This window comes from Leucoraja erinacea, chromosome 18 (assembly GCF_028641065.1).
Source record: "Leucoraja erinacea ecotype New England chromosome 18, Leri_hhj_1, whole genome shotgun sequence".
Classification (NCBI taxonomy): Eukaryota; Metazoa; Chordata; class Chondrichthyes; order Rajiformes; family Rajidae; genus Leucoraja; species Leucoraja erinaceus.
In genome coordinates, this window is record NC_073394.1 from 12,868,289 (window position 1) to 12,882,871 (window position 14,583).

General features: G+C 49.6%; 1 protein-coding gene across 3 annotated transcripts in view; it reads right to left on the bottom strand.

Annotated features, from left to right (window-relative positions):
- Positions 1-26: 26 nt before the first annotated feature.
- The window catches only part of LOC129705667 (AMP deaminase 3-like), a 34,040-nt gene continuing 19,483 nt past the window's right edge, over positions 27-14,583 (bottom strand). For all 3 annotated transcript variants that reach the window (XM_055649353.1, XM_055649355.1, XM_055649354.1), the window contains exons 7-15: positions 12,899-13,093; positions 11,432-11,563; positions 10,254-10,417; positions 8,276-8,402; positions 7,302-7,465; positions 5,831-5,951; positions 3,996-4,169; positions 2,257-2,367; positions 27-494 (exon numbers count right to left, since the gene is read on the bottom strand). In XM_055649353.1, coding sequence (XP_055505328.1) covers positions 318-494; positions 2,257-2,367; positions 3,996-4,169; positions 5,831-5,951; positions 7,302-7,465; positions 8,276-8,402; positions 10,254-10,417; positions 11,432-11,563; positions 12,899-13,093 — 1,365 coding nt within the window. In that variant the 3' untranslated portion in view covers positions 27-317. The remainder of the gene's footprint in view (positions 495-2,256; positions 2,368-3,995; positions 4,170-5,830; positions 5,952-7,301; positions 7,466-8,275; positions 8,403-10,253; positions 10,418-11,431; positions 11,564-12,898; positions 13,094-14,583) is intronic.

Sequence of the window (14,583 nt, forward strand, 5' to 3'; positions counted from 1 at the left end):
TCAGAACAAAAAATAAGTTGCGCCAGTAAATTGCATCTGTATTTTAATCCTGGTTGTCTGTACAATAGAATTTTTCCAGTTTAGTTTCAATGTACTGTACATTTTATACACTTGCACTGGGATTATTTTTAAAATAGACTACTTTGGGTTAATACACTCAATAACATGCATTGATTTTGGGTTTAGCTGATTAAAAAGGCAGTTGTGCTTTACAGAGTTTAAGCCAGCCTTATCTCCAAGTGTGTTTTCAGTGAAAATCACAGTGAGATGGTGCTGTCCAGCCCTGTGTTTGGCCCTAGATCGAGCATCGACCACTGCTAGTGCAGTGTGCTGCACTCCTCCGGCGATTTCTCCACATCCACAAGGAAGGAAAGCTCATTGCACAGGGTCTCGTATCGGAAAGCCATCCGGATCTGAGCCACGTTCGTCTTCCGGATATCGTTTCCCTCGGGCCCATCCTTCAAGTAGTTCACCCCTAGAAAGTGCTGCTTCTCCTGTTGAGGTGAGGAGGGGGTGGAATGGTACATTAGTTCTGCTTTTCATCAGAAGAGGCGAGAGCGCTTCTCGCCTCCAGAACAGAACAACTAATGGTGAGAACATTGAATTCCTAGTTTCGCCAAGCATGGCACAGTTCGCAGATAATTCCTTCTTTAATTTGTAACGGAGAGCTTTATATGTTATTTCAGCATAGAAACCGATCTTTTGGCTTAGCTTTCCCATGCCGACCAACATGCCCCATCTAAGATAGGCCAAAATGCTGGAGTAACTCAGCGGGACAAGCAGCATCTCTGGATAGAAGGAATCGGTGAATTTTGGGTCGAGACCCTTCTTCGGACTGAGTCGGGAGTGGGAGACAGAGATATGGATGGGTAAGGTGTGAATACGAGACATCAAAGGGGACAAAGTTCAAGGAAGCCCCATCTACATTAGTCCCACCTGCCTACATTTGGTCCATATCCCTCTAAACGTATCCTATCCATGTACCTGTCCAAATGCTTTGTAAACGGAATACAATATTTATATTAAAAGAATTATAAACTATTGGTCATATCACCCTGCACATTCTCAGCATAAGCATAACTTAGAGTTAATCTATCACTTTGCAATTCCTTTTGCAAGTCGATAAATATAGTGAAGGTTCAAAAGTCAGCCTCAAGTTTAATCGGAACAGGATTCCTGTGGTCGATTACAACAGCAGTATACCAGAAATCATTCGGTGTTCTGCCATTCTGTCTCCAACCATATTGATTGGGAGCTCTGCCCAGAAACACAAGAGCAGCAGACCATTCTCCAGAGGAAGAACTAGTTGGCACCCTGTGAGAGTTTGCACTCAGTCGCTGGTCATGTTTCACTGGATGGATTTCTCAGAGTGGAACAAAATAACACTGGCCACTGCTGTTTGTTCAAAACAACCACGCAACTTGGTGACATAAATAAAGTGATACAGCTGAGAAATGGGCCCTTCGACCAAACCTGTCCTTGCTGATCAAAATGCCCCATCTAAGCTCATCCCATTTGCCTGCGTTTGGCCCATATTCTTCTAACACTTTCCTGTCCATCTAGCTATTAAATTATTATTGTACCCGTCTCAACTCCTTCCTCTAGCAGTGCAGAGATTCACCACGGATATTGGTTTGGATGTTATGTTTGATTTATAAAGGCAGACTGGATTTATTTTCCTTTGGAACAGAGGAAGCTGAGGGGGTATCTGATAGCAGTGTACAAAAACAAGGGGTTCTAGATAGGATAGATAGCAGGGAACGTTTCCCCACAACAGAGTTGTCTAAAGCTAGAAGGCCGGGTTGAGGGTGAGAGGTTTAGTGGGGGAGCTTTTTCAGAGCGTGAATCGTTGACGACATTTAAAAATACTGTGACCAGCACGTCAATCACCAGGGTATAGAACACAACAGACTAAGTGCTGCGTGTAACATTATGAAGGGAATAGATAAGCTGAAGGCACAGGGTCTTTCCCCAGAGTAAGGGAACCGAGAACTTGAGGGCATAGGTTAAAGGTGAGAGGAGAAAGATTTAAAGGAATTTGAGCCACAACTTTTTCACATTCGTGGATATATATCAAAGAAAGTAGTTGAGTTAAGTACAATATCAGCATTTAAAATACATTTTGATGGGTACATGGATAGGTACGGTGTAGAGGGAGATGGGCCAAATGCAGACGAATGGAACTAGCGTGGATGGGTCAGCATGGACAAATTGAGGCAGAGAGCCAGTTTCCATGCTGTTTGATTGTATTTTTACCTGGTGAGATATGCCACTCTGCAGCACACTGTTTCTCGCAATCTCACATAGGTCGCAGGTGCTGAGCTTCCAGACTTGGGCAGCAATTGCGTACTCCTCCATCAGCGCTTCCTGGACCAGAGCAGATCATCAGTCAATAGCACAAGCAAACCACAACACATAACGGGCAGTTCAAGTCTTGTGAAGCCTCCCTTTTAACTTTCAAGATTACTCCCACACTCAGATTCTTATTTTCCCCGAGGAGGACCACAACGGATCAAGGCAGCAACTCACCTCTACCTTCTCAAGGAAAGCTAGGGATGGGTGACCAACACTGGCCTTGCCAGCAATACCCAGGGCCCATTAATTTTATAGACAATAGGTGCAGGAGTAGGCCATTCAGCCCTTCGAGCCAGCACTGCCATTCAATGTGATCATGGCTGATCATCCCCAATCAGTACCTCGTTCCTGCCTTCTCCTTGCTCTCTCTTGAAAGTATCCAGAGAATTGGCCTCCATCGCCCTCTGAGGCAGAGAATTCCACACTCACAACTGTGTGAAAAAGTGTTTCATCTCCATTCTAAATGGCTCGCCCCTTATTCTTAAACAGTGGCCCCTGGTTCTGGACTTTCCCAACATTGGGAACATGTTTCCTGCCTCTAGCGTGTCCAAACCCTTAATAATCTTATATCTTAAGATCCCCTCTCGTTCTTCTAAACTCCAGAGTCTCAAAGCCCAGCCGCTCCATTTTCTCAGCATATGACAGTCCCGCCATCCTGGGAATTAACCTTGTAAGCCGACGCTGCACTCCCTCAATAGCAATAATGTCCTTTCTCAAATTAGGGGACCAAAACTGCGCACAATACTCCAGGTGTGGTCTCACTAAGGCTTTGTACAACTGCAGAAGGACCTCTTTGCTGCTTTTCTCAACTCCTCTTGTTATGAAGGTCATTCGCTTTTTTCACTGCCTGCTGTACATTTTAAATGAATCCAGCAATCAGGAATGGAGACACGAGAGACTGCAGATGCTGGAATCTTGAGCAAAAGTGCTGGGAGAACTTGTGTAAGAAGGAACTGCAGATGCTGGTTTAAACCGAAGATAGATACAAAAAGCTGGAGTAACTCAGTGGGACAGGCAGCATCTCTGGAGAGATGGAATGTGTGACCTTTCGGGTCGAGACCCTTCTTCAGACCCCCAAAACCTCACCCATTCCTTCTCTCCAGAGATGCTGCCTGTCCCGCTGAGTTACTCCAGCTTTTTGTGTCTATCTTCTGCTGGAGGAACTTAGTAGGTCAGTCTGAAGAAGGGTCACAACCCAAGCCCAAAACGTTATTCTTTCATTTCCCTCCTCAGGTGCTGCCCGACCTGCTGAGTTCCTCCAGTGCTCTGTTGAACAAGAATGTCAGACACCAGGAAACAACACGAGGGGCATTGGCCATCGATCACTGCCATCTATTGGGCTGCTGGGTCGGTGCAACAGTGCAGAGTCCTGGGCAGGGCTGCCGAACACTCCTGGTGAAACTCAGCGGGTCGGGCAGCATCTCTGGAGAAAAGAAATAGGTGATATTTCGGGTCGAGACCCTTCTTCAGACTGAGTCACCTATTCCTTTTCTCCAGAGATGCTGCCTGACCCGCTGAGTTACTCCAGCTTTTTGTGTCTATCTCCAGTTTAAACCAGCATTTGCAGTTCCTTCCTGCACATTTTGTCTGCTGGTGAACACAGCCACACACGAGCATTGAGCAGCAGGTGAAGCACTCACCTTGGTGTAGTGGAACTGCATGGGGTCGTCAGTGGACAGGGAAATCTTCAGGCCTTTATGCAGGAACTCCCGCAGGGGGCTTTTGGAATACTCTAGGAAGAGGCTGTTGTTGCTCAGGGGAGACATTGCGATGGGAATCTGGGTGAGATAGTAGAGATACTGCAGAACTGGGCTCTGGAAAGATGAGAAACACACATGACTCAGGTTAGACAATCTGACTTAACGTAAAATGCAGCAGTACAATGTTGAACAACCAATCACACAAAGTGGTGAGGGAAATTAATATTTGACATCCGTGCGGAGGGAGTGCCACGCTGGGGAAGGGGCAGTACAGAGGAACTAATCCTATTTGCCTGCATTAGGACTGTATCTTTCTATGCCTTTCGTACTGGTCTTCTAATAAACCCCTTCCATATCCTGTCCCAAGCCTTATAGTCAGAACTCTGAAGGGGTGGAAGATTGCAACCTTCACATGGTCCACCCTGTTTCGACTAATGCAATCAACTCGACGTGCACAAACGGAAGATCAAATAGAACAAGTTGCCCAACAACTTTAGGCTGTGCACGCCACACAAAAGGAGAAGAACTCTGCAGCACAGAAACAATCTCTATGGCCCATCTTATCCACGCTGACCAAGTTGGCATACTGTGTTCAACGCATTTGCCTGTTGTTGGCCCCTATCCCTTTAAACCCTTCCTATCCATGTATCTGTCCAAATGTCTTTTAAAGGGGTAATTGTATCCTCTAGAACTTCCTCTGGCACCTGGTTCCAGATACAGACTACTCTTGTGTGTGAAAAAACAGCCCTGATGTCCCTCTTAAATCTCTTCCCTCTCACGTTAAGCCTATGCTCTTTAAGTTTTGGAATCTTCTATCTTGGGAAGAAGACATCCTTCCTGGAGTCTAGACCCAGAGAATCTCTTCCACAAACTCGGAAAGCTGCAGAGCAGATCCCAAGCCCTGCCGCCCCAAAGGACAATGTCAAACACGGAGCAAATCTCCCCCCAGCATGAAGAGATGTCTCGCGTTACAGCACATCCAGCAACAGTCACTGAGCCTACAGCTCGATGAGCTGCCCTGTACCATATCGTGTTTCAGTGTGTTGTTTAGAAAGCTGCCCCACTGCAAGGGGACTTGGTAGAGACAGTTCCTGTTTCACGCTGGCATCATGCCCAGCATTCAATCCACACTCCGTCATCTCCCTTCTGCAAGTGAAGGTCGCGTGAGGGACACCCTGTCTGTGCTGTTGTCCACAAACACCCACGTTTGTCATGTATTACCCTGTCCTTAGAAATGATGCCATTGAATCAGAGTCATCCAGCACGGAAACAGGCCCTTCATGCCTAACAGAGCCAGTCCCATTTGCCTGCCTTTGGCCTATATCTGTCTAAACCTCTCTTATCCATGTAGCTGTCCAAATGTGTTTAACATATCTGCCTCAAATACTTCCTCTTGCAGCTCATTCCAAATATCCACCTCCTGTTATGGAAAAGGTTGCCCCTCGGGTTCTTGTTAAATCTCTCCTCTCACCTTAACTCTCTACTCTGGGAAAAGGCAGTGGCTATTGACTTTATCTATGCCCCTCCTGATTGTATAATCGTCTATAAGATCACCCCACAGCCTCTTATGCTCCAGGGGAAAAAAAGACACATCTTATCCAATCTCAACTCATAACTCAAACCTTCCTCGTAAATCTTTTTATACACTTTTTCCTGTTTAATGATGTCCTTTCTCAGCAGCAGGCAAACCAAGGAAACGGGGCACTGTGGGAGGGGCAGTACTGAGGGAGCGAGCCCTGTGGGTGAGACTCGGGTGAAGCTGCGTCTGATCTTACCTTCTTGAGGTTGAGGCCGTGTGAGATGTTATCCGCAGTCAGGAAGGCGGAGACGAGGTGCGTGATGGATCCGGCCTCTCCACAGTGAGGGCGGAACTGGAACGTACTCAAACCCCGCTCCCTGCAACACAAAGCAAGGGGCAGTAGCCAGCTGAAGGGCAGGGAGCTGGGCAAGGTCCTAACTGGGCGGGGGTGGGGGGCGGGGGGGGGGGGGGGGAGTGATGCAGATATAGTTGTCCTCTTGGAAGGTTCTCCCATCTCCACAGAGGAACTCTGGAGCTCTGTCAGAGTGACCATCGGGTTCTCGGTCACCTCCCTGACCAAGGCCCTTCTCCCCCAATTGCTCAGTTTGGCCGGGCAGCCAGCTCTATGAAGTGTCCTGGTGGTTCTAAAGTTCTTCCATTTAAGTATGACGAAGGCCACTGTGCTCTTCGGGACCTGCAATGCTGCAGTAATTGTTTTATATCCTTCCCCAGATCTGTGTCTCGACACAATCCTGTCTCGGAGGTCTACGGACAATTCCTCCGTCTTCATGGCTTGGTTTTTGCTCTGACATGCACTGTCAACTGTGGAACCTTACATAGACAGGTGTGTGCCTTTCCACATAATGTCCAATCAATTTAATTTACCACTAGTGGACTCCAATCAAGGTGCAGAAACATCTCAAGGATAATCAATGGAAACAGGATTTACCTAAGCTCAATTTTGAGTGTCATAGCAAAGGGTCTGAATACTTACGTAAATATGATATTTCAGTTATTTATTTTTTACTTTGCATAAATTTCTAAACACCTGTTTTTGCTTCTTCTTTCTGGTGTATTGTTAGTAGATTGATGATAAAAAATAATAATTTAGTCCATTTTAGAATAAGGCTGTAATGTAACAAAATGTGGAAAAAGTGAAGAGGTCTGTATACTTTCTGAATGCACTGTAAATAACACGGAGTCGTCAGCCTATTAGACCATCGTTCTCCACCTCTCCAGCTCCTGCATGTGTTCTTCCCCCAGGCCCTAACCCTGGGGTGCAGGAGGGGGCGAGGTCACTGAGGCCAATTCCTGGCTTCTGACTCGACTCTCATTGAAAGTCACGTTACACATTGTCCAATGGCCCAACTCCTCCATGCCGACCAAGGTGCCTTGCTGAGTTCATTCTATTAGGCTGTGTATTTGGCCCATGTCTTTCTGAACCTTTACTGCCCATGTATTTGTCCACACAGAGGAGGTGCCAGGCATGCAGCTCTGCCAGGGCAGTGCAGAGGTCATGCCAGGCTCCTTCACTGCCAGGGCAGGAACAGCAGTGGTGCCAGTTCCACAGCTCTGTAGGGATGGGTACAGAGGAGTAACGGGCTCCTGCTCTGCCGGGACGGGTACAGCAGCGGTGCTGGGCGCCCAGCGAAGGTGGGATGGGTACAGCGGAGGTACTGGGCTCCTGCTCTGTCAGACGGGTCCAGAGGCAGTGCCAGGCCACTCACCTGCGCAGGTTGTTGAGCACCATGATGTTGGAGTACATGTAGTAGAGGTAGTAGCTATATGAAGGGTTCTGCTCCCGGGTCCATTCCTCGGGGCTGGGGCTCTTGAAGGTGAACATCTGGGCGCTATGCTTCGACTCGTCATCCACGCTGTCAAACCCCGTCACCTGCCGCAGACAACAGCGGGTCAGAGGGCATTGACCTCTCCCAGCCTCACGGCCCAGCAGTGGGTCAGAGGGCACACACTCCCTACATCAATGCCCTGCAGCGGGGACAAGCCCACATCCATTCCCAATACAAAATCAAAATTTCTTCAAGAAAAAGTGTCGTATAGCACGGAAACTGGCCCTTCGGCCCAACGCATCCATGTTGACCAAGATGCCCCATCTAAGCTAGTTCCCACATACCTACCTCAACTACCTCCTCTGTCAGCTGCTGGAAGTACAGACACCCTGCTACTTTCCCCTCCTCCATACACTCATCCCCGTTGCGTTCCCCTCCCTCTCCCCAGTCTCCTTTCATTCATATCCCTCCCTCGGGCTTTGCATTCCACTCCTCCTCTTCCCTAATCTGACAGCCTAGTGGCTCCTTTTCAACACTTAACCTTTGTTCCCTACTCCACCCATCAGCCTATCACTCCCCTCCCCCACAACACCATCCCCATCTCTCCTTTCCAGCTCTCTCCCCCCAAACTCCGTCAGTCTGAAGAAGGGTCTTGACCTGAAACGTCACCTATCCATCCACTCCATAGATGCTGCCTGACCTGCTGAGTTACTCCAACATTGTGTGTTTTCTGATTCTGTTCAGTTTATTCAGCTCTTTGCTGCTACTTAAAATAATAGCGTTGGCAGAGGGATCAGCAGGGAGGGGGCAGGAGGGTGTTCAGTGGGAAGGGTGGGGATCGAGCAGGGGCAAGGGGTGGAGGGCACAGTGGGGGAGTGGCAGCAGAAGCAACACACTGCACAGTGTCTACGTACATATTTTAGGAAGAGGTGAAGCTCTCGATTTTCCCTGGGATTTATCGTTGCTTCAAACAGAGGCAGGAAAACATTCTCCAGCATTTTCCCAAAACTGGGCAGGATTTTCTTTGTTCGAAATACGTCACTGGAATAAAAGCAGAAGCTAATTGTTAACCACTGTCTTAGTGTGAGCAGAGAGCTGATACCCACACTGCTGGGTGGGGGGGGGGGGAAGCTGAGGGAGGGGCAGTACTACTGAGGGAGCGTCGCACTGTGATGTTTTATTATAGAAAGAGTTTTATTTAAAAAATAAAAATAAACACAGAGTATTAACACAATCAGAGACGGAACGGAAATGGGGCCGCAGTCAACCCCGGCTCGGCCATCGACCACCTGCTGCCTGGTCCCACAAATGGCCATCTTGGCCAAGCACAGGAGCAGACAGAATGGATATCCTCCCCTCCAGGACCTTCATATAGTCACCCCTCAGGGCATCCCACAAGCCTCTAAGAAACTCCACCATCAGCCCATCCAGTCCTGGAGACTCCCCCCTCCCCCCTCCCCCTTGAGCTGATGCAGGGTAGCAGTCAGCTCCTCCAGAGTTATCGAGGCGTTCAGCCACCACTTTGCACACTACAGGTAAACCCACCCACAGGACCCCCTGCGCATCCGCACTAGATGTTCGCCCGGAGAACAGAGTCCTGCAGAAAGACCGAACCGAGGCACCGATGCTCTCTGGATCTGTGACAGAGGAGCCATCTTCCGCAAGCAACACCGCGAGCTGCCTGCGGGCTCCTTGCCGCTTCTCCATAGAGAAAAAAAAGGGGGGAGTCACGGTCCAGATGGTGCAACGTCTAGACTCGCAACCTCACATACGCACCCCGGGACCTCCTAAGCTGCATGTCCCTCAGTGCTCCCTTCTTCTCCTGGTACTCCCGCCACTCGCACGAGTCCCCACCAGTCCGACCCAGGCGAGACTCTGAGTCGAGCAACTCTCTCTCAAGCCGTCCGATCTCGCGGTCCCGCGCATAGTCCTGGCAAAACAGACGGACCTAGGTCTTCCCCACGTCCCACCACTGCCTTAGGGAAAGGAAATACCTCTCTCTCCACTTTGCCCAGAACTTCCTGAACGAATCCCGGAATCGGTGATCCACTTGCAACTGATTATTAAAATGTCATCCTGCCTGTGTGCGCGCTGGGATAAAGTCCCCTCGCACCAGGCAGTGGTCCGAGCACGTCACCGGCCACATGGAGGTCACCGAGACATAGGCTTTGGAAACGTACAAGCGGTCAATATGGGAACCACCACTCACAAACCTGTACGAGAAATTCTGCCACGCATCGACCAGTCTTGACCGCTGCTGAGTCACGCTGAACGCCAGAGCGATCTCTCGCCTTGAGGGTACAATTAAAATCTCCCCCAAGGAAAACACACTCTCCACAGTCGATGGTATTCAACAAAGTGGTCACCTTCCAGGTTAGGCACTTCTGCATTGTGCCGGCCTTGGGGGCATATACATTAATAATGTGTAATGGCACGCCATCCAGGCATACGGCCAGATACAGCAGCCGGCCTGGTACAATTTCCTGCACCTTGACGATCTCCGGCTGGAAAGATGGGGCCAACAGGAAGGCCACTCCACTTGAATTCGAGTTACGATGGCTCATGTAGACCCCACCCCCTTCCCACTCCAGGAGCCAGGTGGGTTCATCACTAGTCACAGTGTGTGTTTCCTGCAAGAAACTCACCGCATACCTCCCGTCCCTGAGCACCGAGAGACCCCCCTGCCCCCATTGATATTCAGGCTGCTCAGCACCGGGCGTATTGTGGGGGTGTTGTCCAAATATCAGACGAGCCTGCAGTCTACCTCTTTGGGTGCCACTGGGAGCACAGTGGGAGGGGCTGTACTGAGGGAGTGCCGCACTGTGGGAGGGGCGGTACTGAGAGAGCGGTCGAGTGAAGTCCCAGATCCCACGGTTGAACTGTGGAACGTACTAAATGCGAGGAACCTGAATGATCCATCGCACGTTGGGAGAGTAGACGCGGTGTTTGATGAACCATCTGGCCAGGTCGACCCACTCACTAGGGCAGCGCCCATAGATGGAGAGCCGGGGCTCGGAGTGCTGGTACTTGCTGTCCTCCAGGTCCCGCGAAACCTCCTGAAGGGAAACACACACAGGACAATTGCATCTCCACCCATCTATGCGAGGTGCACCTCACTGAGGTGTACAAAACCACGACGGGCAAGGATAAAGTAAACGCAGGGTCTTTTGCCCAGGGTCGAGGATTCAAAAACTGGAGGGCATTGGGTAAATGAGAGAGTGGCGAGATTTAAGAGGGCTCTCGTAGATATCTTTTTCATGAGGGTAGTCTGTATCTGGAAAGAGCTGCCAGAGGAATCTTAGGTTAGTTTAGAAGTATAGCGTGGAAACAGGTCCTTCGGTCTGCCTGGGCCGACCAGCGATCCTCATACACTAGTCCTATACTACAGTAGGGACTGTATTTACACTTCTCTACAATTTACAAGTTTTACCAAAGCCAATTAAGATATGGAAGTGAATTTAATGACAACTTTTAGAAGACATTTGGACATCTATATGTATAAGAAGGTTTTAGAGGGCTACGAGCCAAATACAGGCAATGGGACTAGCCCAGTTTGCCAACTTGGTCAGCATGGACAAGGTGGGCCGAAGGGCCTGTTTCCATGCTGTGCAGTTTTGTGACTATGACCACACTGATGGCCCAGACAGCAGGGCAGAGTTCACCCCTGCAGGATGTCTATGTATCAGATGGTTCTTGTAACAAGTGTGATCCACACGATCCACACGCGGGACCTGGAATTAAGGTCCAGGCCTCTGGGCCACTAATCAGGTGACCTCCCCACACAGCTAACCTCCCTAAATAGCAAGTGAAGGAAGGGACTGCACATGCTGGTTTACACCAAAGATAGACACAAAATAATGGAGTAACTCAGCAGGACAGGCAGCATCTCTGGATAGCAGGAATGGATGATGTTTAGGGTCGAGACCCTTCTTCAGTCTGGGCAGTCTGGGCGGTGGGGAGTGGTGGGTGGTTGGGTGGAGGTGCGGGTGGGCGTTGTTTAAGCAGTGGGTGGTGTGGGACGCGGTGTATCATGGCCCACCTGCGATCGGCAGCCTCCGCTGCTCACTCACCTTGATGATGCGAGCAAAGTACTCGCCCTGCATGTAGTTGTCGGTCTTGAGGTAGAGCTCCCTCAGCTCGCTGGCACCAACTGGATTGTACTTAGAGTTGAATTTATCAAATCGATGGAAGGTCTGACGGCCCTAAACGGAAAAGGTCAATATTGCAAATTAGCTTTCTCAACATTTTAATTAGTTCACTTCATAAATACAAATACCAGCCCTGGAGCACTAAAGAATACACAGGCCATTCGGCCCTTTGTGTTGTGCCAGCTCTCTCAACATCCCTGCCAGAGTTTCTCCAGTTCCTGCCGAGTCTGTACCGACTGCAGTCCCAGCGCAGAGCAGCTCAATGAGGGGGCAAACCCAGTCTCCCTACCCTCTCTGAAACCCTCCTTTCCTAACATCCTCTCCTCCTTCCTCCTCAACTCCCTCCTTGCACCCTCCCCTCCACTGCCTCTGAACTCCCCCCTCTCCACACCAGCCCACCCTTCCTCCTCCCCTCACTGTATAACCGCTCTACTTCTACACCACTTCTCTTCGCACCATCCCTCCCCTCTACACACCTCTGCACATCCTCCCTCCCTCCTCCACTCCATTACTCCCTAGCACCCTTTGCTTAAAACAAGTTTCCATCGGGATGGGATTAGCAGCGCCACCCTCAATAGCTACTCCCAAACCCAAGTCCCCTCCACAACAACACCATGGAGCCCCTTCCCCTTGAGGACTACAATGGTTCTGGAATGTATCTCCCCAACACCTTTAGACTTTAGAGATACAGCACTGAATCAGGCCCTTCGGCCGTGCCGACCAGCGATCACCCCGTATGCTAGCACTATCGTACACACTACAATTTTACCAAAGCCATATTAATGTATAAACCTGCACGTCTTTGGAGTGTGGAAGGAAACTGGAGCACCTGGAGAAAACCTACACGGTCATGGGGAGAATGTATAAACTCCGGACGGGCACTTACCGCTGTCCTGGCATCGATCCTACGCCCAGTCGAAGCAGCATTCAGTGTTTGAAGGCACTGGGTCTGTCCTCACTGGATTTTAGAAGAATGACGGGGGGGGCATCATTGAAACATACAGAATAGTGAAAGGCTTGGATAGAGTGGATGTGGAGAGGATGTTTCCATTAGTGAGAGAGTCTAGGACTAGAGGTCATAACCGTAGAATTAAAGGACGAAATTTATTTAGTTAAAGGATGACGAATCTGTGGAATTCTTTCCCACAGAAGTCCGTAGAGGCCAGGTCAGTGGATATTTTTAAGGCAGAGATAGATAGATTTTTGATTCGTACAGCTGTCACACGTTATGGAGAGAAGGCAGGAAAATGGGGTTTGGATGGAGAAATAGATTGAATGATGGAGTAGACCTGATGGGCCGAATGGCCTAATTCTACTCCTATCACTTATAATGGTTATGATAGATACTTTAAATACTTTAGATATGGTGAACAGGGAGGAAAGACTCACAGCGTGCACGTCAAGCGAATCGACGGTGAGGTCGTAGGGGTCCATGTTGAGGCTTTCAAATAGCTGGCGGAGGGTCATCTTTTGGCCCTTCTTCTCCTGGACCACTCGATCGGGCTCCTTCTTGTTGGTCTCCTGGATGAACCTGAGCAGGTGCTTCTGACTCATGCAGGCGGCTGCGTGGATGTGTGTGTCCACCTGCCCACGAGTGGTCACAGTCATTGACATCAGAGCATCAATCACTTTACCCCAACGACAACAACGACCCCTGACCCAGTGTTATCGTCGTACATCACAGACACAGGCCCTTCGTCCCACCTTGTCCAATTTTATCCAATTTCAGGCCGCCTCTAACAAACCCTCCCCAAACCCCGCAATCTCTCTCCCCCCCCTTTCTTCCCCCTCCCCCATTTCTTCCACCCTCCTTTCCCACCTGGACTCCCATTTATCCCCCCCCCCCCCCTCCCCATCCCCACGCACGCCCACCTCCACCTCATTGCCCAACGCATCACCGGTTCCACGCTCCCCTCCATTGAGTCTGTCCAAAGCAAGCGCTGTCTGCGGAGGGCGCTCAGCATCGCCAAGGACTGCTCTCACCCCAACCATGGACTGTTTACCCTCCTACCATCCGGGAGGCGCTACAGGTCTCTCCGTTGCTGAACCAGCAGGTCGAGGAACAGCTTCTTTCCGGCGGCTGTCACTCTACTCAACAACGTACCTCGGTGACTGCCAATCACCCCCCCCCCCCGGACACTTATTATTTTTTATTCAAATCGTTTGCTATGTCGCTCTTCAAGGGAGATGCTAAATGCATTTCGTTGTCTCTGTACTGTACACTGACAATGACAATTAAAATTGAATCTGAATTGAATCTGAATCTGAATCTGATTCCTGCTACTTTCCTACCTCTGGCTTTACAATCAGCAACTCTTCAAACCCATCTTACACCTTCTGTTATCTCTGCCCTTTATTCCAACCATCTATCTATCACCCCCCCCCCCCCCCCCCCACCTGTGTCCACCTATTACCTGCCACGCTTTGTCCCGCCTCTTCCCTTTTCCATCTTTTTTCTCTCCCCTGCAGTGAGTCTGAAGAAAGGTCTCGACCAAAACCTTCCCATCCATGTTCTCCATTGATGCTGCTTGACCCGTTGAGTTACTCCAGCACTTTGTGTCCTTCTGACCAAGTTTAACATCCTTGGCCAGTCCCGTTGGCCAGCATTTCCCTCATAACCCTCTAAACCCGTCCTATCCATATCTGTCCAAATGTCTTTTAAATGTTTAACATTCACATCCCAGGTCATGACCTCAGCTGGAATTTTCTCCGCTTGACTGTGGGTGGGGTCTGCCTACTTCCCGTTCCTGCCACACGGAGTGTCCACACTCCAGACAGAGCAGGGATAGACACTGGGCGGTGAATCAGCCTTGCTTCACTCTGGACGAGTGTCAGTGCTGCCTTGGTCATTCTGGTGCTGACCAGCTATGGTACAGGCAGTGTATCAACCTTCATTCCAATGCTATTGAGTCACCTTCAGGGCACTCTATCTACAATCCCCTCACACTGCGAAAACATTTGGTGCCTGTTTGAAGCAACTATTAAATTCTGATCCAGCTAGATGTCTAAATATTTATAATCTTGCCGTAATCAGTTTATTTATTTTGGTCTAGAAGCTGGATTTGTATTTTCAG